The 26181-nt window shown below is 47.6% G+C and overlaps 1 protein-coding gene across 4 annotated transcripts in view; it reads left to right on the forward strand.

Moving 5' to 3' along the window:
• SAMD11 (sterile alpha motif domain containing 11) overlaps positions 1 to 26181 on the forward strand; it is a 213736-nt gene that overhangs the window by 66164 nt on the left and 121391 nt on the right. For all 4 annotated transcript variants that reach the window (XM_074975990.1, XM_074975989.1, XM_074975992.1 and 1 more), the window contains exon 3: positions 5636 to 5814. In XM_074975990.1, coding sequence (XP_074832091.1) covers positions 5636 to 5814 — 179 coding nt within the window. The remainder of the gene's footprint in view (positions 1 to 5635; positions 5815 to 26181) is intronic.

Consider the following 26181-nt stretch of genomic DNA (forward strand, 5'->3'; position numbering starts at 1 on the left):
GTCGAACTCCCTTACTCCTCATGAATGTTCAGGGGTCAACTGCCAACCTCAGATATTTCTAAAGCGAACCCCAGAAGATCGACCCTGACTGGGTTGATCTTCCCGGTTGTGTAGACATACCCTATGAGGGGACAATTCCGTTATCTTCAGTGGACTTTGGATCAGGCCCTGTGTGTTGATTACCAGTTATATTCTATTCACTCATGGCCTAATCCAGAGCTCTTTGAAAGGAGAGAAAAGAGTCCCCTGGATTGAAGTAGTCTCTGGGTGTGGCCTTCACATCTAATAGAAATGCATGTGTGTGTCCACTAGGAAACGCCCCTGCATGGATTAAGAAGGTGAAATTGGTTGGAAACTGATGAAAGTAAAGGATAGAATTGACTCTTACAGTCTGTTCAATTGTCTGACCTGGGAGAAATGCAGAACAACCCTGCGAATGGCTTAAGTGGTACAAATACAATGCTAAACACTGTCATTAATTTTTAATTGTCTTGCAAGTTTTCAGTAACATGGTTTGGGCATTTTTAATTGACAAATGAGTCTCCATTTTCCACTCTGCCAGGCTGGCTGTAACGTCACTGTAAGCTCCATTCCGTTTTAATGCAAGTCCACTGGCGTAATGGCGTGGAGAACAACATACTCTCTACTTTTTTCCACCTATGAGCAGAATACATTTTGTTCTGTGCACAAAGGCATGTGTGGATGTGCACCACCAAAAGAAAAGCCCACTGCCCACTGTGGGTAGCTGTGGGAGTTCTGCTAATCAGCTGGGCGGCACCTGAATCACTCCTGGGCAGCTGCCCAAGCCCTCAGCTTACAGGGAACACTGGTGGAGAATTGGTATAATCAGGTTGTTCCCTTTTCAGGTCAGGTCTGTGGGTGCCACCTGAACAAATCAAACAAGGGAGTGCAGTTCAGGTGTAGTTAAACCTTGCGTGAAGCCTAGCAGATAGTGTTTGTCACTGGCAGTTTGTTTGTTTTTAAGTATTAGTGTCTCTCTTGAATTGGTTTTAAGCCAGTGGAAGTGGAATGCTTCCCTCTTGTCACATGCCTTTGTGAGTGTGGCAGAGAGGCAGGCAGCGTCGCTGAACTACAGTTCATGAAACGAATGAATTTAGAGAGGTGCAGAGTATTATCAAAGTTGCTGGGGGGAGAAGAACCTCTGTTGTAGTGTGGCTATTAGTTCTGTTCATGGCCCACTGGGCTCTTTCTGGAGGTTTAACGTCTCCTTTTCTGTCACACTCTCACTCTTGTTAGATCTGATGAGTCCCCGAGCAGTCACTGAGACCCGGTAACTGCTCCAAGGTACCATAATGGCCATAAAATGGTTTTTATTATCTGATCAGTGCTGTTCTCTTTAGTCTGCAAAGTCACAGCACAGAGCATATTGCAATTATTTTGCAGTGGAAATTTGCACACCCTCCCCTCCGCCCCCTTTAATTGTTATGATAAATTGCAACTTTGGGAAAAAGCTCTGGGATGATAAAGCCAACCCGTATTCAGCCCTGGCCTTGCAGCATGACTGGAGGTTGGCACAAATCCCCCCTTTTACAGAACATGCCACATGAGCCATAGCTGCAAAGTATGGTGTTAAGAGCAGCAGTTCTCAAACTGTGAGTTGGGACCTCAAAGTGGGTTATGATCCCCTTTGACTGGGGCCACCAGGGCTGGGTTTGATGTGCTAAAGCTTCCCTTAATTTTTTCCTTCTGGGTGTCAAATAATTTTTTTTATATGCACAGAGGCATGTGTGGATGTGTGCCACCAGGAGAAACACATGCTGCTAGCTGTGGGCATTCTGCTAATCTGCTGAGCAGCCCTTGAATCACTCCTGGGTGGCTGCCCATCTGCTCAGCTTACAGGGAACACTGCCCAGGGCTGAAGCTGTAGCCCCACTGCCTAGGTGGAAGTCAAAGCCCGAGGGCTTCAGCGGTGGGGGAGGGGGAGGTTCAGACTACAGGCAGTCTTCCTGGGGCTGAAAACTGTGAGCTTCAGCTTTGCCCCCCTGCCCAAACTTTGCCCCTCTCATCCAGAGCAGTAACGCTCTAGCAGACTCAGGCTTCAGCTCGCCACTCCTGGGGGCAGGAAGTAATTTTTGTTGTTGGAGGGGGGTCATGGTACAATGAAGCCTGGCTTTAGCCAGAGGCTGAGGTCTGTGCAGCTTGGTTAACAGGCTTGTATGCAGTGAAGCTGGCGGGAGACCAGCGGGGAAGGAGGAGGGAGAAGCCCCAGCATGTGGAAAGTGTCTCTGGGGTAAGGACACAGCCTCCAGAACATGTTCGTCATGGTCTTAGAGACTTTTTAGCAGCTGCTGTTTGTATGCACTAAATGTTTGGGTCTCCTCTAATCTTGAAGGAGGCAGGCTGGTGAGGGTGTGTTTTTTGGGAGTGCGGGGACAGCTGCTGGCTTTAGCTTTGGCTTTTGGAAGGCACTTCACATGGGCTTCAGATCATCTCAGCTAGCTTTAGCAAACCTGCTGCCTTGCAGGCAAGGGTGGGCACTTGAGAATCAGCTCCCTGCTGCCGTGTGTCCCAAAACCTGTGCAAATCCTGGGATGTCCAAGCACCTGGAGTCCATCATCTCTTCTTCACTCACCCTTAGATCCTCCCACTGCACCCCAGCAATAACTTGCAAGTATGTTGCAAGTGTTTCGCGTGGTACGTGCCTTATCCTCTACGTAGGAAGGTTTTCCCCATTTTCAAACCAATGTGACCCACTGATGTTTGCCGGTCACAGCAGCTGCTTCCTGGGCTCTGAAAGGCATGAGACTGGAAAGGCTAACATGCCTCCTTTAGGTTCCACCTTCTAGGTGGATGTAACTAATTATTGCAGTGATCAGGGGTCTCCTTCACTAACATAGCTGGAAAGTAAGTGGCAAAGGCAGAAGGGATGTTTTCATGTGGCCTTCTTGGAAAAGTTTGAAATTTGTGTATTTTACAAAAGGACATTGAGGCCGATCCAACTATTCAGTAGGTCTGCTCTGTTTTTATCGAGAGCATTTCATTTCCCAAGATTATTTAGACAGCCAGAGCTGCAGCCTCAGTGAACCTCTGTGAGGTTAAATGTTGCTGGGCATTTTTCTGACCTGGGCTGACACACGTCACCTTCTCTGGTCTGCAGGTCCCTCCTGAAAGCATGCACCTGCCAAGGGGGCTGCCACGCCTGGCCTTTCCCACCGAAAAAGCGGCATGCTCAAATGCAGTATTAGGGAAGTCCATGAGATTCCTGCTTCACCTCACTGCTTTCGTGATTCCTTTCTCAGTCACCTATTCATGCTGATTGCTGATGTCCAGTTAGATTTTAAGCTCTAAGAGGCAAGAATCTTCCCTTTGTACCCATCTGTCTCTGGTCTTCTCACACCCCTTTCACACCGTATGCATGAATCTGATGGTTGCCATCTTACCTGATTCTTGTGGGAGTGTAACGGTGTGGCCCTGAGTGGGAAGCATGAGTTTCTTCAGCTTGAGCTAAAAATCCCACGCTCCCAAGTGGGGCTGTAACAAACGCCCATCATCCATGGATTAGGCGGCGGGGAAACCAGTGGCACACACTCATGGATGGATTACACCGGATGTTGTCAACCAGGGGTATGTGTAGCCCTGCAGGTGTATGGAGGTCTTCTGGGAATGCATCAACTTATCCAGATACTTCCTTAGTTTTACAATGAGCTACATAAAAGGCAGTGGCAGAGTTGGTGCTAACTAAGGCCAGGTCTACAAAAAACATGAAAGTTGATCCTAGATATGCAATTCCAGCTACGACTATAGCGTAGCTGGGATCGACTTATCTAGGATCGACTTATCTGGCCATCCTCGGTGAGGGAGGTCAACAGGAGAAACTCTCCCATCGACCTCCCTTAGCCCTCACCAGGGGTCAACTGTCGAACACTGATAGTTCGATTGCGCGCGTCCCCACTTGGCATGTGAAGTTGATCCCGGGAAGTTCGTCCCATTCCTGGTAAGTACAGACATAGTCTAACATTGCACACCGACAGCACTTGTGTACACAGCTGTGCACTGACGTGTTAGTACACTATTAATATTCCAGTTGAGTTGTTTTATCGCTGTGTGGTAAAAACGAGAAAGGAAGCAATTTTCCGGGCCTCGTGTGCTGTGGCACATTTGTATTTGTAGGCCCAATTTTGTGAGCACGTAATTTTTCAGTGGGGTGAAACTCGGGGGGTTGCAAGACCAATCAGACCTGGGGGTATAGTAGTAGTTGGGGCAGGTTGAGAGCTGCTGGGTTACATGACACCAATCAGACATGAGATATATGGTCACTACTGGGATTAGGAACCCCTTCTGCCAGGTGCTGTCATACAGATGTGACTCCGGAGACACTGAGACCGCTGACAAGGGAGAGTGATGACTCTGCTGTGCGGCCTTAGGGAAGGGCCAGTTGGCTTTTCGCTCACGCTGGAGAGGCAAGTGACTCAGCCCAGGGGTCAGCAATACCCAGCGTGGGTGTCAAGAGTGACACAGGCACCAATTTTCACTGGCATGTGAGGTGGTCACTCAGCCCCACCCGCTCTTCCCCACGTAGCCAGTAGCTTGCTCAAAGCCCGGCCACCGGTGGGTTAACAAAAGACCAGCTAATGCTACCAGCCACCTCCTACACAGTAAAGTGCTGCATCTTCCCGTACTTATTAATGAAGCTGTTGTCAGTAGGACTATTAGTGACTTCAAAGACTATCACCAGCACTCCAACCCTGCATAGGTGTCACAAGGTCAAATTTCAGCACTCTGGCTTGCAAAGGTTGCTGAGCCCTGATTTAGCCCCTCAGGTCACCGGTTCAATCCTTCCTGCTGACGCCCAAGGTCCGTCAGCCTTACACATCCAACAAAAAGACAGTCGTCTGCCTAAAGAGTTTTCAAGCTCTCTGTACTTTGGCTTTCTCACGAGTTGCATGACGATTGGCGTGCATTGGCAGGGCAGCCTGGGGCTATTTTGCCTGGGTCCCCTCTTCTGTTAAAATCCACCCGATTCAGCTGGGGGTGTGACAAGGACGATGAAAAGCGCTGTAGGGATAGTGGTACGTGTGGTGTGATGGAAGCGTGATGGCCACCGTGGGACAGCATGGAAATTTCTATTCGAGTCACAGGGGGCTTTTAGGGTGAGCTTGTCAGTATTCTGGCTGAAGGGAATTTGCCCCCGAGTTGAAAGCCTGCAAGAAGCTGTGTATCTCAGGTGGTTTCCCCTCTCCCCTCGTGCACCACTTCAGTCAAAATAGGACGTAAGTGGGACTCAATCGGAGCATGGGCTTGGTGCTGGGTTGAGCCTCATGGGTGAGGTATGAAATCTGTCCTGTATAATAAGTACGAAATCTTTCCAGGGGAGGCAGGCAGGGCCCTCTCTCTGCTGCCTTCCTGGCTCTCTTGTGGACCTGACCAGCAGGCAGAGCGTAGGAGGGAATGGGAATTTGACATGGCTGCAGCAAATTTACACTGAGTATGACAGTAATGAGCAACCAACCCCTGGAAGAAAGCCTGTATGTTAACCTACGCCTCTGTGTTAACTGGGCTCTGACTCTCTCTGCGTAGCATGCGAGGTGAACTTTTGGACCCTGACTTGTCTAATCAAGTTCTCCTTCTTTCCTCTTCTCCCCAACGTCCGGTGCTCATCCCTCCCGCTCGCCAGAACCGGGGTCGCCTGGCTGAGAAGAGAACCATCCCTCTGCCTCCTACCAGGCTCCCAAAGAAAGAGCTGACCTCCATTTTCTCACATAGCGACGACAGCGAGGAGAGCGACAAGGCTAATGGTCAGCACCCTGAAGTGAAGCAGGAGGAGGATTTTCATATCAGTATCATGAAAAGAAGGTACTTTCCGGCTGGGGGATGGAGGCACAGAGAGCACATGAGGGCGGGTGTTGGGCGTGGGCTGGACCTGCAATAGGAAACTTAAGTTCAAGGGCTGCCTGTTGGCATCACCTTCTGAATTGGAAATGACAGAGTGTATGTAAATATTAGGTGCAATGAATGGAAGCAGAGGTCCTACTCTGTGTTCCTCACCGTAACCCACTCCCTCCTGCTTGGAGAGGTTGGGTCCATGGCAGACATACCGTGAAATTTGCCTCTGTATTATTGGCAGTTGGGCCTTGGACTGTAATCTCATTTGACTCTGTCCAGCCTTCTGTGACTGTGCTGCACGGCGGCATCTCAGTCGCATATGGGAGAACGTGGCAAAAGTCTCGGAGCCAGATCCTCAGCTGGTGTAAGCGTAACCCTTCTGTCAACCCCTCCATCCATCAACACAGAATCGGCTTCAGCCCCCACTCAGTAACCTGGGAAATGGACACCTCGCCCCCGGGCGCCTTGGAGAGGCAATGCTTCCCCACTCACTAGTACAGCCTGAGTGTAGAAAAGAAACTTAATAAAAGAGAGGGAAGCAACTTGGCATTCATTTGGGAAAACACCGCAGGGTTCATAAACATAAACCATGAGTTAAAGTCCCATCCCAAGTAGGTTGGCAGTGTCCTTTTCATCTCAGGTTCTTAAGTTCAGCAACCTAAATGTCCCCTTCACCTGCCCAACCCTCCTCCTCTGTGCCCCACTCACAGTTATGGCCCTGGGTCAGGGCAGATTCTAAGTTCAGAGATGTATCTGAGTGGGGGAGGTAGAGAGGCATCTTACTGCACTGGGCACTCGCCATCCTCCTATTTGCTGTTCTCTACCGCCGTCTCATCGCCTCTCTTCACTGGGCTGTCAGGCATCATCCATGGCTTGGCTGGGATTTCTGCCTATCAGTCTCAAATGATTTCAACTCTTAGCAAGCAGGATAGAAGAAACACAGCCCCCGTACAGCTACCATAAGAAAAAAGGATTCTAATGCTGCCAGTTTAGTTCTGTACCTGGAATGGCGTTGGTGGTGGTGTCCAACCAGTCCACGCAGGGGAGGGCATGCAGCCTCTTAACCAGAATAATCTCCCATCACCCTCTCTGCTCCCGTAAGCCTCTAAAAGTCGCGCCCCTGCTAAGCAAGCTTCTTTCGGCTGCATGTGAGTCCTTTCCCCTGGAACAATTTAGCACAGTCCTACTTTTCTGTATTCCCACAAAGCTACGAACATTGGTCACCATATTTCAGCTATCCCTGCATGTGATACACACAGAGCTGGTGTTGGGTCACCAGTTAAGTTGGTTACAGTGAGCCGAATACCATTCTGTCTTCTGAATAGCCAAGAAATCTAAGCAAAGCAGGAGCAAACTTTATTTACATAGACACAGTCGGGCTCTCTCCTGTCCCTTCCCACTGGCTGTAAGGGAAGCATTCCTTCAGATCCTGCTGACAAAAGTGTGCCGAAGCTTCATGGGTTTATGCCAGCTGAGGATCTTGCTCTGTGTTCCCATTTGTTGTAACGTGACAGCGGTGGTCTAGAACGAGGGCGAGCAAACTCTCTTTGTCGGGCCCCACTTTTCATCCCTGCAATTAGCAGGGCCCTCCCAACCCATGGAATGTCATCCGAACCAATAGAAATGTTGATTATCTTCATATGGGAGAAGAACAACCCCTTTGGCATGTGTAAGAAAATAAGTCTGTAGAATGTAAAAAACTTTATTAATTGGTATATAAATGTGAATACACAGACACAAAAACAGTAACATAGTTCAACATTTTTAATTACATGGGTGAGCCTGAGATCCAGCAGCTGATCATGCTGTGCTCCACCTTAAGAAAATTCAGTGCCCCTCCGAGGGAGCCCTCCCCCACGCTTTGCCCATGTCTGGTCTAGAATCTTTGCAAAGTTTTTGGTGGTGGTAAACAGAGTGGTGGCAGGCAGGGGAAGCTGTGGTTAATGCTCCTAATGGTAAATGTTAAATTGCTCAAGACAATATCCCAGGCTTGGCCTTAAAAATGCTACGGTCAGTATTCAAGTAGGTGTGTTGAAAGAGCTGTGGACTGAAAACAGTGAAACATCAGGAAAGAACACCCTGCCCCCCGGCTGCCCCTGTGTATGTTTTGAACATCCATTTGTACACTGTGCACTCCTCCTGCTTTAAACAGATGTAGAACTGTACAGGGAACTGAAAATCTGAAGGCATCCCTAGCTGTGCATCCCCAAAGCTCGGTTCTAGAGAAAAGCTTCATCGCCCCTGCTGTTCAGCTGCCGAACTTTGGGTTCGTGCCTCCCTCCAGAGAAATATGGTGTTTATAAGGATCTATAACTACAGGAAAATAAATATCCAGTGCTGCTGTGTCTCAGCCCCCCATGCATGTCATTGCTGCTCATTTTGATCATCATCTCTCTCTAATGCATAAAATCACTCAGATTCCCAGACAAGCTCTATAAAAACAGGGGAGTGGAAACTGAAGGCATGTAATTGCTTTTCTGTGTTTTATGCGTTCTTGCTCTCGAGCAGATAAGCCATTTCCCCTTCCCTCCAAGCTGAAGCTGCAATGTTTCGCAACTGAGATCTGAATTAAGGAGCCAAAGGAGTAGCCTGGCCCATCTGTAACCATTTAACCTATCAAAACAAAAGAGCAGTCCAGTAGCACTTTACAGACTAACAAAATAATGTATTAGCTGATGAGCTTTTGGGGCACAGACAGACCCACTTCTTCAGGCCTTCGTGGGTCTGTCCCATGAAAGCTCATCACCTAATAAATTATTTTGTTAGTCTTTAAAGTGCTACTGGACTGCTCTTTTGTTTTGAGAGTATATAGACTAGGACGGCTTTCTCTGTGTTACCATTTAACCTCTGTGTCGCTGGCCAGCAATGCTGCCTGTGGGTTAGTAACTGGCAAAGTGGCAGTGCAAAAGAGGGGCTGGTGCATCTTGTCTTCACTCTCTCGTGTATACACACTCCTGAATCCTGCTAATCAGTCCCAGAAAGTCACCACAATTTCTCCCCTCCCCAGCCTCCTTTAATCATTCTTTTCATCCTGCAAAACTACAAGGCGAGGGTTTCTCCTTAGGTTGGAGAATAACATACTAAATATGTAATTGATATTCACAGTCTCCCAAATATAAAGTGCTTTTATCGTAAATCTTTAATTGCAGTAATTGCTTGGCCCTGTTTATTATGAAATGCAGAAGAAATCCTTACTTGTCATTAGCGCTTGGTCTTTCAGCTCATCATTTCATGGCTGCTCCTTCCACTTTTTCAATCAGTTTATTGGAAGGTCTCATTCCAAGCCTTGCCTTGAATCCTTAGAAGGAGGCGATGATGGTTACTGTTCAGTTTGAATCCTGGTTACTCTGAAGAGGGATTTTTGACCTCACTTTGCTGTGGTTGTGGAGGGTCTGTGGGGACATGTTGCGTTACCTTTTTCCACATTCAGACCAGCCTGATCTGCTTTCCATTGACTTTCACTGGGAGAGCACTCCAGAGCAGTCACTGGCTCTGTCCCTCTAGGGCCCAAGTAGGGCCCCATTCATGTTTGTGGGAGTGTTTCCCAGGATCAGGTCTGTGGTGTGGTATCACAGAAGGTGCTATTCAAGTTCTTCCTGGAGCTTGGGCCTAAAGAGATTCCTACTGATGAGCAAATAAGGGCTGCAGGGAATATGGGGTCCAATTGACCGCACATGCACCATTTGCCAGGGATCTGTTGTAAGATTTGGGGCCTTTGGAAGATGAAGGGTGTGGGATGAAGCAGGTGGCAAACGAGAGCTTGGTAAAGTTGGTCTGGCTGCTATGTGGGTGTTTCATTATAGAGACAGAGGCTGTGTCCGCACGGCCGCGTTTAAAGCGCTGCTGAGTGGTCATGGCAACAGTGCTGGGTGAGAATCCTCATCGTGCTCTAGGTGAACCAGCTCCACGAGGGGAGCGGCTAACTAACTCTGAATGGGAACATTTCAGCGCAGGAAAGTACAATGTCAGCAAGCCCCGAGAGACCTTGTGCAGTTAGTCCTGGGCCCAGGCACTCCCAGCTTTCCTTGCCTAGGAGCTGATGAAGGGCTCGAGTGGCAGAGGCAGTTCCAAAGTGCCCAGGCCTGGTGGTGATGGAAGCAGTAATAACTAATACCTAAAAACTGAGGACCTGCCTTTGATATCCCATTGCGAGGCACCTGCTGGTCACGGCTTCCCCTCTTGGGAGTGCCTGATGCTCTAGCTCTGACGTCTTTAGAGTGTAGACTACACCCACTCCCTGTCCATGGCCTTGAATGCCTAAAGATGGAGCCTGCAGTTGGGGGTCATGTGCATCCCCAGCATCTGTTCCCTGCCCCCCACACTCACTGTCAGCACCGCTCTGCTTCTGGAAGGTGTGGGAACAGTTCCGCCCCACAGCGCAGCTCTTGGGACAGGACTGTCCATGCACTGCTGGAAGTGGCATGGGACTTCCAGAGGAAGAGGTGGGGAGGGGGCAGGGCATGGGCAAAGCAGGGGCAGGGCAGGGCCACCTGGCCCGTGCCGGTTTGGAACTCCCCTCGCCCTCACTGCTTGCTGTCCTGTAGCACCTCAAAGACTGACAAATCGTTTACAGGACAGCTCGTTGTTTGTTGTGTGTGATGCTACAGACTAACATGGCTACCCCCTGAGACGGCTTGCGGTGCTGTTGCAGCCTCGTTGTTCCCCGATGCACAAGATGGGAGAGGTCATAGCTGTTACTGCACCAGCTGCTAGGAAAGAGACGAGCCTTTGAGCTGCACAGAGCTCTTCGGGAGGAGCTGTGGGTCAGGAAGGCAGCGTGTGCTCCTTGCTCAGGGTAGGCTTTGGGGAGAGCGATGAGTATAAAGTAGTTGCGTTGCTTCTGGGCACAGCACTGCTGGAGCACACCTCTGTCTGTCTCGTCATTACCAACGCGGGAGGGAGGGAGGAAGGCCTGGCCAACCTGGTTCCAGAGAGTGCAACAACATCATCATAAAGGCTAGAGGTGTAACCGCTGAGGGCTGCATCTGCTTCTGGTTTCATTTCACTTCTTGCAGCCTCCTGGGGCCATGACAGATTGGGCTGAGGGTGTCGTTGCCTCCAGGGAAGAGGAAGAAATAAGCTCCACAATGGTGGCAGGAGGTCTCTCTGTGTGTCCTTTTGAACACTTCTGTTTCTGATTTCACTCTGACGAGATGTCTCTCTTTCCGCCCCCAGGATCAGGGCAAGGGAAGGCGAGCCAGCTCCAGGAAGGTTTGCCTTGGCTGGAATCAAGGGAATGGCTCTTAGTGAACAGAACAAGGGTCTGTGAGTTCAGTCTCCTGAGGTCAAGTCCTGCCTTTGTCACTGGCACACGGGGTGACATGAGGCAACCAGTCCACTTTGGCTCTACGTGTGGGTACACTTTAAGAGCAGGATGCCTGGGTCCTGATGCCCTCAGATTGCAAGATTGGAGGGGGATTGGCTAGTGCAGTTGTCAGGGTTATGCTTGGATGGATTAGGGGCATAGCTGAGGGTCCTGCCGCCTGCTTCCCCTCCCCCTATATGCACCTGCCAGTGCTTGAGGTTGCTACTGGGAGATGTGCATGCTGCAGCTTCTTAAAGGGGTAGGAGTTGCTGAGCACTTTTTGAAGTCATCTCCGCTGCATGAGGAGTATCTGTCTAGGCACTGTTGCTTGGCCACAGCATTTTGCACGCCCTGGCTGTAATAGCAAGAAAAGTAGCCCCTTCCCCTTTTCTGTAAAATGGGTACAATAGTATTTACCAATCTTTCTGGAGTACTACTTGAAAGATAACTGGATGTTCGGAAAGCACTGGGAGGCCCCAGAAGAAAGCTATGCTAATGAGTACAAATATTTCATTATTAATTCTGCCAGCAGTAGTTTGTAAAGAGGGTGAATTGCAATCTGGTTTGCAACATGGTCACTCTTCTGCAGGCCCTTTGTGCGGTCACGGAAGGAAGTGTCGTTTTGCAGATTGTTTGATAAAGGGACTGGTGAGGTCACCTCTCTGCCCGACAGAGTGTTCTTAAGTCCTGGCCTTACGTATTACTGAGTGCCTGTGGAGAGAAGCGTCAAAAGGAGCCAGAAATGCTCAGAAGTGACTTTTTCCTACCCTGGGAGCATTTGGTTTGCATAAGTTTGGGTCCCAGTACAGAGATCCAGGTGACCTGTGATTAGCAAGACATCTCGAGCCCCGCTCTGCACATTTCATGTTAACATTCCAGCAGTATGCTCTGCATCTGGGAAACAGAAGGTTTCAAATCCTTTCTCTCCCAGCCAGCTTCCTGTGCTGGGATTGATACTGTGATATTTGACACTCTTGACTGCAAACTCCCCATCAGTAGCCACCCAAGCGCCAGGGGGCCGTGCGGTCAGAACGTTGGTTGCAGAAAAACTCGCACTTCTATGGACTTTGCCACACACACACAAATGGAACCTCCTTTACTCTAGCAGTTTTGTTAATGCAGTACAACTCTTCTAGTGGGGATGCAGTTAGTAGGCAGCTGCTTAATATTAGCACAGCCGTTCTCATGCAAGAACGGGAATATGCTATACCAGTTTAGGCATGTGTATACAGACATCGCGCTATCCACGGAAGGGGTTCCACCAGTGTCACGGATTAGGTAACAGATCACACCCCGCACTGAAATAGTTGCATAAGTACAAACACTGAGTAGGCCAGGGCTAACTTAGAACATTGGCTGCATGAAGCCTTTTCTGGTTTTTGTGCGTTATTACTAGGCTTTCCCTGTAAGCTGAGCATTTGGGTGGCTGCCCAGGAGAGTGTCAGGCTGTCGTCCAGCTGATCAGAGTGCCCACAGCTGAAAACAGGTGTTTCTGTGGGTGGTGCACATCCGCACATGCCTCAGGGCACATGTCAAAATTTATTCCATCCCTGGAGGATAAAAATTACTGGGAACACTGCCTAGCACTTGAGCTCAAGTCTCTCCACACTGGTCCCTCCTTTCATGCTGGTCTGTCGCAGATGCACATTAAAACCATAATATGGTGTTTTTTCAAGGAATGTTCAGCACTGGATTCAACTGAGGTTAAATGGGAGCATGGCGCCGAACTCCCTTAGACAGCTTGGAGAATCCAAACCTATAATGTTAAGAGAGAAGGGTTTAAAGTGTAGAATTAGGGCTAGAACTGCCTTGGAGGCACACCACTGTGAATAGCTACCATAGGACCTCCAGATAGGCATGGCAATACTTCGGGCAGGTCTGCATTAGACCTGGAAGTCAATCCTAGTGATGCTATTCTAGCTACAACAATTGCACAGCTGGAATCGACGTATCTAAGATTGACTTACCATGCTGTTCTCACGGAGAATGAGGAATACCAGGGTCAACTAGTGAGCCCTGTTGGTTCGATTTGGCGTGTCCCCACTAGATGTACAAAATCGAAGCCCAGAAGATCAGCCCTGGCCAAGTTGATCTTCTAGTACGTATAAATGTGCTCTTACGTAGGGGATTATAGGACCTATGGATTATAGGAACTGTACGGCAGCTGAAGGGTTAATGATAGCTTTCTCACTGTCTATCAGCAGAGCCTGGGTCTGCATAACTACGCCGGCGCAGCCTGCTAGATAGGCAGCATACATCAACAGATGTGCAACGTGCTGCTGGCTTACCAGCACCACTTCCCTGAGTGGCCTTACCCACATTGACAGAAGCAGCTTTCTGCCGGCTTAGCTGTGCTGTCCAGGGGCTGTGGGTTCTTCTGACTTCTGCCCATCATAGTCACTCCAGAATAAGTTTAAAATGTAAACCAAGCCTGGGCTCCTGTTTTGGTTTAAAACCAGGCGGGTGAGAGAATTTAGCTACAACTTTCAGAATCTGGCTGTTCTTATATGATGAAAAGAAATCCAACAAAAGAAGCACCTGAACTTTGAGATGACAGGCTCAGAGGAGTACATCTGTGGGTAATTCTCCAACAGACCTTAATGGCAGGGCTAATAATAAGAAGCAATAATACTTAAGCACTTAGTTAACATGGTAAAAGTTTTTGATCTGAGGAGTTGCAAATGCCCTGAAGGAACCATTACTGCCTACCTGTAAATCTGTACTTTGGCTTGGGTAACATGCAGGATAGGCTGAAATCACTGTGCCCCGTTAAAAATGCTGATGAAATACATGGTGGAAAAGGAGCGAGAGCAGCAAATGCAGTAGCAGATTGTATAACGAGCCCCCATGTTGTTCTGAAATCAAAACTGGTTTTGAGACGCATGGGAGTGTAGCAAAAGGAGAAGGGCGGGCAGCCGTGGTTCTGAGGAAGTCCCTGGGGACGCTGCTGTTTTCCTCTTACTGAACACCCTGTCAGAGAATTATCCTCTGGCTGGGACAGTAATGGTTCCAGCCAAGGTTCCCTCTAATTTTTTGCATCCATGTGCATAATAAATTTTGTCCTGTGCACCAAGACGTGCAGATGTGCACCAAGACATGTGCAGATGTGTACCAAGACGTGCAGATGTGAGGTTATATAGATGGCTTTCAGGGATGGTCTAGAAAGTGCTTGGTCCTGCCATGAGGGCAGGGGGCTGGACTCGATGGCCTCTCGAGGTCCCTTCCAGTCCTACTCTTCTATGATTCTATGACACACACTGCCAGCTATGGGCATTGTGGGCACTCTTATAATCAGCTGGGCAGCATTGGAGTCTTCCTGGATGACCTCCCACGCACTCAGCTTACCGGGAGCACTGAGTCCATCCCTAAGACACCCGGGTATCTTTACCTTGTTTTCCTGGCATTAAGCCAATGGCTTTCCAATGGGAGCAGTGTTTGAAATGGAGACCTTTATTTGCATACATTTCGTAACCTTTTCTCTCTCTCTCTCTTGCGCTTTCAGCTGTGGTTTGCACTTGGGATATAAAATCCCATTTAATTAGTTAGCTGGTTAAACCTTAAGTTTAACCACTTAACTGATTAAACGGGTGTTGGGGCAGGGACAGAGGGGCCCCCTGCTGTGGACGGATGCTGCTCTGGCTGGCCTGGAGCACCCCTTGCTCACATCACTTCTGGGGCTGCTGTGGACTAGAGCTGCTCCGCCATGCCGGAGCACCTTGCAACCGCAGTGGGCCCTGTGGGGCAGTAGCAGCCCCCCTGCCTATGGCGGGCCAGGAGGTGCACCAGCCCCCACCAGTTAACTGTAACCAGTAAGTCTCATCCTCAGGGACTAGTTAATGGTTAACATCCCTAGTTTGCACAGCTCTGTTCTGGTTCCTGCCGCGTGCTTCTGCGCTGGAGAACTCCATCTTCTCCTTCCCCCTGCCCAGAAAAAACAGCTCGGGCCGCTGCTTGCGCTCGGGTTCCATTTTCTAACAGCAAGATTGCCGACCTCCACGAAGCCTTAATGGTTAGCTGCTGTCAGTCCTGGCAGGGCTTCCCTCTCTAAGTGGAAAGCTATTTCTGCCGTCTCATAAGGCTGCTGCTCTTTGACTCGCTAATTGATTGAGTTCAAACTGATGGCTCCTTATTATATCTGTCGCATGCACCTGCCTGTGATACGGAACCCTTGGATGTGCAGCAGAGGCTGCTCTGAACAATGTCCCCTGTCTGAGATGCTGCTCGTCTCTTCAGGCCTTTGCGGTGATGCTGCCTGATAGCGGCTCTGTAGCCATGTGCCTTCCCTGCTCCCTTCTGACAGAGTCAGGCCTGCCAATGAGGGGGGCAGCCAAAGGGCCGGTTGCTCTGGGGCCCAGCATTTCAAAGTGGCCTGGAGCTCTGGCTCCTGCCCCTGCTACATTGACGGCCGTGTGCTGGTCCATATGGCTCTGAATTGGGTGGGTGGGGGGCATGCTACAGTCTGGGCAGCACTAAGGACTGAGTGCCTCAGGCCCCACCCCTTCAGAGGGTGCATAGCTAGGCCTCTCTCCCACCTTACCCTGGGGCTGTCAGCCCCGTTGGACAGCATCTAGTCAGTAGGTCTGCCCGTTGGTCCAGGGTCACAGCCTGACTCGACAACACCCAGCTTCTGCTCCTCGTCTTCCTGAGGGTGCTGAAACCCTCCTGTGCTTCCTTGGGGAATGGGCTGAGCTGCCTTGTTTTTAGAGCAGCTTTCGTTGCCAGCTTGTAGCTGCTGAAGGGAGCGAGGAATTTGGCAGAGCAGAAGATAATTGGGGCTCCGCTGATGAGCCAGTCTGTTGGATTGGATTGGATTCTGCAGTCCCTCTTGTCCAAGCCCTTGTGACAAATGGTACTAGTTGGAGAGAAGATGGGGCGGTTCCCGCCAATGTTCCTTCTGTTTTTGACCATTAAGGGGCAGAATAAATTTTGTCATGTGCACCAAGACATGTTTGATGTGCACCACCAATAGGAGCAATGCTGCGCAGCGTGGGTGTATCTGGGCGCTCTGCTAATCAGCTGGGCGGCACCTGAATCTTTCCTGGGGGGGCTCCCTAAGCACTCGGTTTACAGGGGACACTGCTTCCCTCCTTGTGCTGGTGGTGTAACCTGATGCTTGCTGTGACTGTTTGCTCTGCTCCTCTCTCTTTCTGCCTGCTCTTTCCTCCCTGCTTTTCCTCCTGTGTCATGTCTGCCTGCTGTCTAATAATCATCACTCCAATCAATCAATAAATAAAAGATCCATCTGGGAAGCAAATGCTGAATTTGCTCTAGAGTGCCAGGAAGCGGTAGTTGATCTAATGAGGCCTTAGATTTAAGAGAGAGAGGAAATGGCTCCTTATTCCTCAGTGATACTGTAGGATTGAAAAAAAAAGATAAACAGTGAGAATTCTCTTCCTGAGCAAGACATCAGTACAAGGCTTGGGCAAGGGGAGAAGTAAGAGCAAATTAAATCAAACCCAGGCCAGCAAGTACCTTTGTGCAGCTCGCGGCAGGTTCTCGGATCTCTGCCCTTGTTGTACCACCCCTCACCCTGCAGTGTCCTAGGGCCAGGTGGGGGTTGGTTTTTAGTTATCACCTGTTATCTGGGGATCCTAAAGTGTGTCCAAGAGGGAGCCGTCACTGTTGTCCCAGCCTCACAGACCCACACAGCAGGGCCTGGAGAACTGAAGTGCCATGCATCTGCAGGCTAGATAATCAAACTCAGGACTCCCAATTCCCAAGCCCAGCCTGCTCTAATCAGTAGGCTGTTCTGCATCCTGTGATGCACTTGATGCTCACAGCCGCATGCTCTGGCTTGTCTGGGGTGGGTGCTGACATAATGGCACACAAGGGGCTGATTGTGACTTTCCAGCCCTCTGAACACAGCAGCACCATGAGTGACAGCTGCGTGGATTTTTGCTCGCAAGCTGAATATCCGCAGCCTGTCCTGTTTGCACCCACGGGGTGGGGGTGGGGGTGGCTTTTGCAGATGTGACGGTGAAATACAGGACCTGATGCAAAGCCTATTGCAATTATGGGGAAGACTCCTCTTGACTCCAGTGGACTGTGGCTGAAGCCTATAGTATGTAAAACTGAGCTTTTGAATTCTCTCTGTCGCCATGTCCCTGTGTTACATTTTCTTTGATCTGGAGAATTTGGGGGGGATCCAGTGTTCCCTGTGAGCCGTGCACTTGTGTGAGTTTCTAATGCCACTCAGTTGATTTGCAGAGTGCCCGCAGCTAAGTTTTGTTTCTACTGGCAGTGCACATTCATACATGCCTCGGTGCACATAACAAAATTTATTCCACACATGCATGGAAAAGGTTGGATGAAAACACTTGGGGGAATCCTGACTGGGTTTCACCTCACTCTGTGGCCTTGTCTAGACCAGAGAACCCAATAGGTTAAAAATGCTTGAAAGCTTTTATCTTGTGTGAGGACTGACAAGGCGGCAGTTGGGGAGATCATAGAATCATAGAATCATAGAACACTAGGACCGGAAGGGGCCTCGAGAGGCCATCGAGTCCAGTCCCCTGCCCCGACGGCAGGACCGACCACTATCTACACCATCCCTGATAGACATCTATTTAATCTGTTCTTAAATATCTCCAGCGAGGGAGATTCCACAACCTCCCTTGGCAACTTATTCCAGTACTCGACCACCCTGACAGTTAGGAACTTTTTCCTAATGTCCAACCTAAACTTCCCTTGCTGCAGTTTAAGTCCGTTGCCTCTTGTTCTCTCCTCAGAGGCCAAGAAGAACAAGTTTTCTCCCTCTTCCTTATGACACCCTTTAAGATATCTGAAAACCGCTATCATGTCCCCCCTCAATCTTCTTTTTTCCAAGCTAAACAAGCCCAATTCTTTCAGCCTTTCTTCATAAGTCATGTTCTCCAGACCTTTTATCATTCTAGTTGCTCTTCTCTGGACCTTCTCTAATTTCTCCACATCTTTCTTGAATTGGGGTGCCCAGAACTGGACACAATATTCCAGCTGAGGTCTAACCAGCGCAGAGTAGAGCTGTAGAATGATTTCTCGTGTCTTGTTCACAACACACCTGCTAATGTATCCCAGAATCATGTTTGCTTTTTTTGCAACAGCATCACACTGTTGACTCATATTTAACTTGTGATCTACTAGAACCCCTAGGTCCCTTTCTGCTGTACTCCTTCCTAGACAGTCTTTTCCCATTCTGTATGTGTGAAACAGATTATTCCTTCCTAAGTGCAGCACCTTACGTTTATCTTTATTAAACTTCATCCTGTTTACTTCAGACCATTTCTCCAATTTATCTAGATCATTCTGAATTATGACCCTATCCTCCAAGGTAGTTGCAACCCCTCCCAGCTTGGTATCATCTGCAAACTTAATAAGCGTACTTTCTATGCCAATATCCAAATCATTAATGAAGATATTGAACAGAACTGGTCCCAAAACAGACCCCTGCGGAACCCCACTTGTTATGCTTTTCCAGCTGGATTGAGCACCATTAACAACTACTCTCTGGGTGCGATTAGCCAGCCAGTTATGCCACCACCTTCTTGCAGCCCCATTTAAGTTGGACTTGCCTAGTTTGTCGATAAGAATATTATGCGAGACCGTATCAAATGCTTTACTAAAGTCTAGGTATACCACATCCACTGCTTCTCCCTTATCTACGAGTCTCGTTATAGTGTCAAAAAAAGCTATCAGGTTGGTTTGACATGATTTGTTTTTTACAAAACCATGCTGGCTGTTCCCTATCACTTTACTACCTTCCAAGTGCTTGCAGATGACTTCCTTAACTACCTGCTCCATTATCTTTCCTGGCACAGAAGTTAAGCTTACTGGCCTGTAATTTCCTGGGTTGTTCTTGTTCCCCTTTTTGTAGGTGGGCACTATATTTGCCCTCTTCCAGTCTTCTGGAATCTCTCCTGTCTCCCATGACTTTCCAAAAATGAGAGCTAACGGCTCAGCTACCTCTTCTATCAGCTCCTTGAGGATTCTAGGATGCATTTCATCAGGCCCTGGTGACTTGCAGACATCTAATTTTTCCAAATGGTTTTTAACTTGTTCTTTTTTTATTTCGAAAACTAACTCTACCCCTTTTCCACCAGCATTCTCTATGTCAGGCATTCCTTCAGACTTCTCTGTGAAGACCGAAACAAAGAAGTCATTAAGCATATCTGCCATTTCCAAGTTCCCCATTACTGTTTCTCCCTCCTCACTGAGCAATGGCCCTACCCTGTCCTTGGTCTTCCTCTTGTTTCTAATATATTTGTAAAAGGCCTTCTTGTTACCCTTTATGCCTGTAGCTAGTTGGAGCTCATTTTGTGCCTTAGCCCTTCTAATTTTACTCCTGCATTCCTGTGTTATTTGCCTGTGTTCATTCTTTGTAATTTGTCCCAGTTTCCATTTTTTATAGGATTCCTTTTTTAGTTTGAGATCATGCAGGATCTCCTTGTTAAGCCAAGGCGGTCTTTTACCATATTTACTATCTTTCCTACATAGGGGAATAGCTTGTTTTTGGGCCCTTAATTATGTCTCTTTGAAAAACTGCCAACTCTCCTCAGTTGTTTTTCCCCTCAGTTTTTCCTCCCATGGGATCTTACCTACCAGCTCTCTGAGTTTACCAAAATCTGCCTTCCTGAAATCCATCATCTCTGTTTTGCTATTTTCTCTCCTACCAGTCCTTAGAATTGTGAATTCTATGATTTCATGATCACTTTCACCCAAGCAGCCTCCCACCTTCAAATTCTCGACCAAGTCCTCCTTATTTGTCAAAATCAAATCCAGAACAGGTTCTCCCCTGGTGGCTTTTTCAACTTTTTGGAATAGAAAATTGTCTCCAATGCAGTCTAAGAACTTATTGGACCTCTCATGGCTCAGCTCCTCCAGCAGCAATGAGCTGGCTGAACTCTGCTCACACTATTTGTCACTGCAGCTTGCGCGGGGCAGCCAGAAGGGGGAAAGGAAGTAGTGAAAACAGAGCTGGTTGCTGCGTAGAAGCTCAGCTGCAGACTCAGGTTGTGATCTCTGAAGTGATAAGCCACGAGGGGCCTGTCTGACTCATTCTGCTGGGCGCTTCTGGGTTCCTGCTTTGGTGTTGAAAGCACATGGGGAGTGTTGGAGCAAAGAGCAATGAGGGGGAGAACAAACTTGCAAATTAAAAACTATCCCAGCTGCACGCTGTTATTCTGCCAACTTCATCGTTTTCCTTTTCCAGAGCAGGATCTGGAGAGGCCTTGATTTGCTCCAGACCATCCTGTTAAATTTTTGGGTCTCTCTCTCTTTCTTTAAACCAAAATGAGTCCCTCAGTGTGTTCTCTCAATTTTTCCCATCTAGGGGTGGAATAAATTTTTTGTGTGTATTAAAGTATGTGCAGATGTGCAACTCCAGTAGAAACACAGGATGCCTGCTGTAAGTGCCTTGCTTATTGTCTGGGCGGCACCTGAATCTCGCTGGGGAGGCAGCCAAGTGCGCAGCCTACAGGGAAGACTGGAGTGTCTTCTCATTCTATTTTAGTTTAGAAAAAAGAAGACTGAGAGGGGACATGATAGCAGTTTACAAGTACCTAAAAGAGTGTTACAAGGAGGAGGGAGAAAAATTGCTCCCCTTTGCCTGTGAAGGTAGAACAAGAAGCAATGGGCTTAATGTGCAGCAAGGGAGATTTAGGTTGGACATTAGGAAAAAGTTCCTGTCAGGGTGCCTAAACACTGGAATAAATTGCCTAGGGAGGTTGTGGAATCTCCATCTTTGGAAATATTGAAGCGCAAGTTAGACAAACAACTGTCAGGGATGATCTAGGTGGTGTTTGGTTCTGCCATGAGGGCAGAGGCCTGGATTTCGTGACCTCTCAGGGTCTCTTCCAGTTCTAGTGTTCTATGATTCCATGATTCAGGAGCCTGATCTGGCAGTTTGTTAATTTCACTCTCTTTCCGGCTAGGTGGGGTGACATTTACCTCCTACTGCTGTGGGACCCATTTGGCTATTTTTATTAAACCCTTTAGACCTGATCACAGCACAGCTGAGGTCTGGGTAGAAGAGGACGCGGCTGCTGCTTGCTTACCTGCCTGCACTTTTTTTTTTTTTTTTTTGCGGGTAGTGGGGGTGGTTATTAATTTGTCAGGAACTGGCTTAGTATCTGTGTAAAGCCCAAAGACAGCTTGTGTAGCTGATAGCTTGCAAATTATTAGTAATTTGATTTCAATTGAATGTATAACCCATTAAAGCAAAATGTACATTAGTCTCGGAAATCTAATTGGAGGGAGTGCCATAGAAACGCAGCCAGGGTGCTTGGCAAAACTACCTTCTCCCCCCAAAAAAGATAATTTGGATTTAATTTCATTCTCACCTATTCATTTGTCTAAATATGGATGTTTAATTATCCATCTCAGGAAATAGCTGCCTCTGCCTATGTGTCTAGCTGCACTATCCCTTCAGCATAAGCTCCTCTCCCCCACCCCCCCAGCTTGTGACTCTGAGGCAGGGCTGTTGTACTTCAGTGTTCAGCTGCCTTGAACCCCATTAGGAGTCACCTGTTTCTGACATTTAAGAGTGCTCTGCCTACCTGGGCATATTGACAGCTGCTGCCACTAGTGTTCCCTCTCATTTTTACCATCCACGGGTAGAATACATTTTGTTATGTGCACCAAGGGATGTGCACCACCAGTGGTGGCTGTGGGTGTTCTGCTCATTAGCTGGGCAGCAGCTGAATCTCTCCTGTGTGGCCTCCCGAACACTCAGCTTACAGGGAACACTGGCTGCAACCTGTGAGGTGTATCTGACAATAATAAGAGACTTCTAAGTGAACTGACAAATAATTGAGGGGTGGTAATGTTGGGGAGTGCCATAGACTGAACACAGGGCTGGGAACCAGGAACTCATGGGCTCCAGTCTCTGCTGTGACACGTGCCCTTAAGCAATCACTCCATATAAACTCTGTGTCGAGAGAGAGTAGTCCTTTTACAATGCAAGGAAGGTTTCACAGCCCAGTGGTCTAAGCTCATGGAGTCAGGAGACTGGCTGTTACTAGACTGGTCTGCAGCTGATTTTGTGGTGAGTCACAGTTTTCGTATGGATAGAATGGACCTAATCACCCCTCTGCATCTTGGCCCTGTGCCTGAAAGCTTTTCATGGAAGTGCTTTAGTGTGTTCATCTCCGTAACAGCGTAATGTGCAGATATACAACTTAGATGTGAGCATGTGGGGTGGAGGCCCCTGCAGAGAGACAGACATGGTGAAGTGAGTGGTGGCAAAGCTCTCACTGGGAATGGAGGAGAAATTTCCAGTTCTTACTGTGATTCACGGTGTCCCTGGTTAAGGTCCCGGTTGTGGTGGATCCCACACTTTGTGTGCGCCTGCACTTATGTGCGTGTGTGCTTGTGTGCATGCTCTGTGGGATCCCTGTAATGTGGCTGGTACTGTACACATGGCCCCAGGTAGAATTTGGCCCATTGATGAGCTCTGGTGATCTCATGAGTGAAACACATGTGATTCTATTTGAAGCCTGAGGGCTGGGTGACCTTAGTTACAGCTCTTCTATATTACGAGTTTTCTATTGGAAGGCTGCAGCATATCACAAGACTTCAACGGGGCAAACATGGCATTTAATCTTCACGTAGCTCTGAGCCAAGCCCTGCAGCGGGATGATTGTTCCTTTTGATTTCGTTTGTGGGCAGTGATAGATTGTTTTGTTCAGAATGGAGCAGGGTAAGGAAAAATCTTCCTTTTTATACAACTTAAAATTTGACTTCAAGCCTGTTCCAAGGGAAGCATATTGTTGAGCAGGGAAGACTGTAGCACCCACCTGTGTCCCCACTATACAGCTGCCATGAGATCATTTGCATCATGCAGTTTAAGTATCTAAAGTGAGGTAGGCAGTCAGCGGAAGTTTTCATTTCTTATGGGAGTAGAAATCCCTTGTCCTGTTTGTGAGATCAAATCTGGGAGCATTTTAACCATGTTAGTTAAAAAATTGTCTGGTTTATAAAATAAGTGAAGGCATCCATAACCTACGCATTTAGCAAATGGAAGAAAGGAGTGCTGATAGTAGTGAATATAAATAAAATGCTGGGAATTGTAGAAGATAGATGAGAGAAGCAAAGAAGAGAAGAACAAAGGGAAATCTATGGCCAACAGGAAAAACAAGAAGTCCTGTGGTATCTGACAGACTAACATTTTGTAGCATAACTTTTTGTGGACAAAAACCTGCTTTTCATCAGATGCCTGAGTGAGGGTTCCAAAGGCGGGCCAGTAGAGTTAAGGATGATAAGGAGTTTTGTTTTGTTTTGTTTTGTTTTGTAAGTATATTGGGAACAAAATGGAACCCGACAATGATATTGAGATCCATTATTAGACAGCAACGGTCTAACTATCCTAAGAATACAGAAAAAGCAGAAGTGTTCAATAAATATTCTGCATTTGGAGAAAAAAACAGATGTAGTCTTATCATATAATGATAAAACTCTTTCCATTCCACTGGCATTTCAGCAGGATACTAAACAGTAGCTATTAAAGTTTAAACATGTTCTAATCAGCAAGTCTAGATTATTTACATTCAAGAGTTTTTAAAGATCTGACTGAGGAGTTTCTTGAACCAATAATGTTAATTTTTTAATAAGTCTTGGGACACTGGGGAAGTTACAAAAAACTGGAAGAAATATAATGTTGTGCTAGTATTTAAATTAGATTACCTGGATACTAATAGGCCAATCAGTCTGACATCAATCTCAGACAAAGCAATGAAGTGGCTGATATAGGATTCACTTAATACAGGATTAAAGGAAGGTAATATAATTAACGCCAGTCAACATGGGTTTATGGAGAGTAGTTCCTGTTAAATTTATCTGATATCTTTTTTGATGAAATTACAAGTTTGCTTGAAAAAGGTAAGAGTGCTTTTCCAATATATTTAGATTCTGTGAGGCATTTGACTTGATATAGCATGAATTGGATTACAACATTAGACTTATACAGAATGAATGTGGCACACGTTACCTGGATGAGAAGCTGGCTAGCTGAGAGGTCTCAAAAGGTAATTGTAAACATGGAGATTTCTATGACCAGGTGTGTTCCTAGTGGGGTCTGCAAAGATCTATTCTTCATTTAGTGCTGTTTAACATTTTTATCAGTGACCTGGAACAAAGCATAAGGTCAGAAGGGACCATCATATTCATGTAGTCTGCTCTCCTGCACATTGTGGGCCCCACGCACCTTCTCCTGTAAGAGACCTCTAACCTCTGGTTGAGTTGCTGAAATCCTCACATCTTGATTTGAAGACATCAGGTCAGAGATATTTATTAGAACTGTTTATTCTACTTCAAACCATCAAGTGACCTGCGCCCCAAGCTGCTGAGAAAGGCAACCACCCCACAACTCCACCACAATGTCTCTGCCAGTAGGACCTTCCCTGATCCCAAATATAGTGAACACTTAGATCCTAGACAAAGCCCACCAGACACATACACAGGAAAGAATTCTCTGTAGTAACTTTCAACCTCCAGTGCCCCATCTCTGGCTGTTGGGGTTATTTGCTAGCAGCTGTTGTGAATAGGCCACATGGCATTGTAGGCAGCCTCATTAAAACAATTTGTCAAGGTCAGTCTTATACAATTTTTTTTCCCCTCAACTGTTCCTCAGGAAAAGATGTTTCAGAACTTCTCTCCCTTGTCCTGCTGGAGTTTGTGAGAAATCTTTAGAGCCCTTTAAATCTGCAGATATCTGCTTTATACCCATGGGTATCTGCATACACAGATATGGACAGCTCATTTTTGCAGACATGGATGTGGATACAAATTTTGTGTCCATGCAGAGCTCTAGAAATCTTCATCTAATTTCAGCCCTAAATGTGTTGGTGGCTGGTTCATATCCATTTGTTCTAGTGCCAGCATTGACTTTTAATATAAATAACTCCTAGCCCTTTGCCATGCTCATAGAATACTGTTGTATGCAACTCAGCCTTCGGTAGGTTAGGCCAAACAATCCAGGCTCCTTATGTTTCCTTTCATAGGGGCGTTTCTCCATTCTGTGGGTCCTTGTAGTAGTCCTTCTCTAAACCTGTTGCAGTTTTGAATTCATATTTCTTAAGCATGGTAGATCAGAATTACACATAATGGCCGTGTCTACACTAGGCACTGACACTACCTGATCTGGAACATTGGCCGTGTCTACACTAGCCCCAAACTTCGAAATTGCCATGCAAATGGCCATTTCGAAGTTTACTAATGAAGCGCTGAAATGCATATTCAGTGCTTCATTAGCTTGCGGGCGGCCGCGGCACTTCGAAATTGACGCCTACTTCGAAGTCCCCTTATTCCCATGAGCAGTCCCCTTATTCCCATCAGCTGATGGGTCCTTTCGAAAAGGAGCCCCGTCGGGACGAGACGCGTGGTGGCGAGGTGCGTCAATTTCGAAGTGCCGCGGCCGCCTGCAAGCTAATGAAGCGCTGAATATGCATTTCAGCGCTTCATTAGTAAACTTCGAAATGGCCATTTGCATGGCAATTTCGAAGTTTGAGGCTAGTGTAGACATGGCCAATGTTCCAGATCAGGTAGTGTCAGTGCCTAGTGTAATTTTAACAGCACTTCCCTTCTTTACTGGAAATACCTCTCCTGATGAATCCTAGGCTTGCGATATCATTTTTCACAGCCACATCACATTAGCAGGTCAGAGTCATCTTGTGATCGACCAGTATCCCTCAGGTCTTTCTTTTCCCCTGTCCCTTCCCACTGATACATCCTCTGTTTACAGCAGAAATTCTTGTTGTCTGTCCATAAGTGTATGACCTTGCAATTTGCACAGTTAAATTTCATCCTCCATTCCTGTTACTCCAGTTTGTAAGGTCATCCAGATGTTCGTGTGATATTCCGCTCCTCCTCTATATTGCCAATGCCTCCCAATTTTGTGTCATCCATAAGTATTAGTAACACACTCTCACTTCCTGTGCCAGTGTCATGAATGAAAATGTTGAATAAGATCAGTCCCAAGCCCAAGAGGACCTCCACTAGTAACCTCCATCCTGCCTGACATTTTGCCTTTCGGTGTGACCTGTGGTTGTCTCCCTGATAACCAC

This window comes from Carettochelys insculpta, chromosome 23 (assembly GCF_033958435.1).
Source record: "Carettochelys insculpta isolate YL-2023 chromosome 23, ASM3395843v1, whole genome shotgun sequence".
Taxonomy (NCBI): Eukaryota; Metazoa; Chordata; order Testudines; family Carettochelyidae; genus Carettochelys; species Carettochelys insculpta.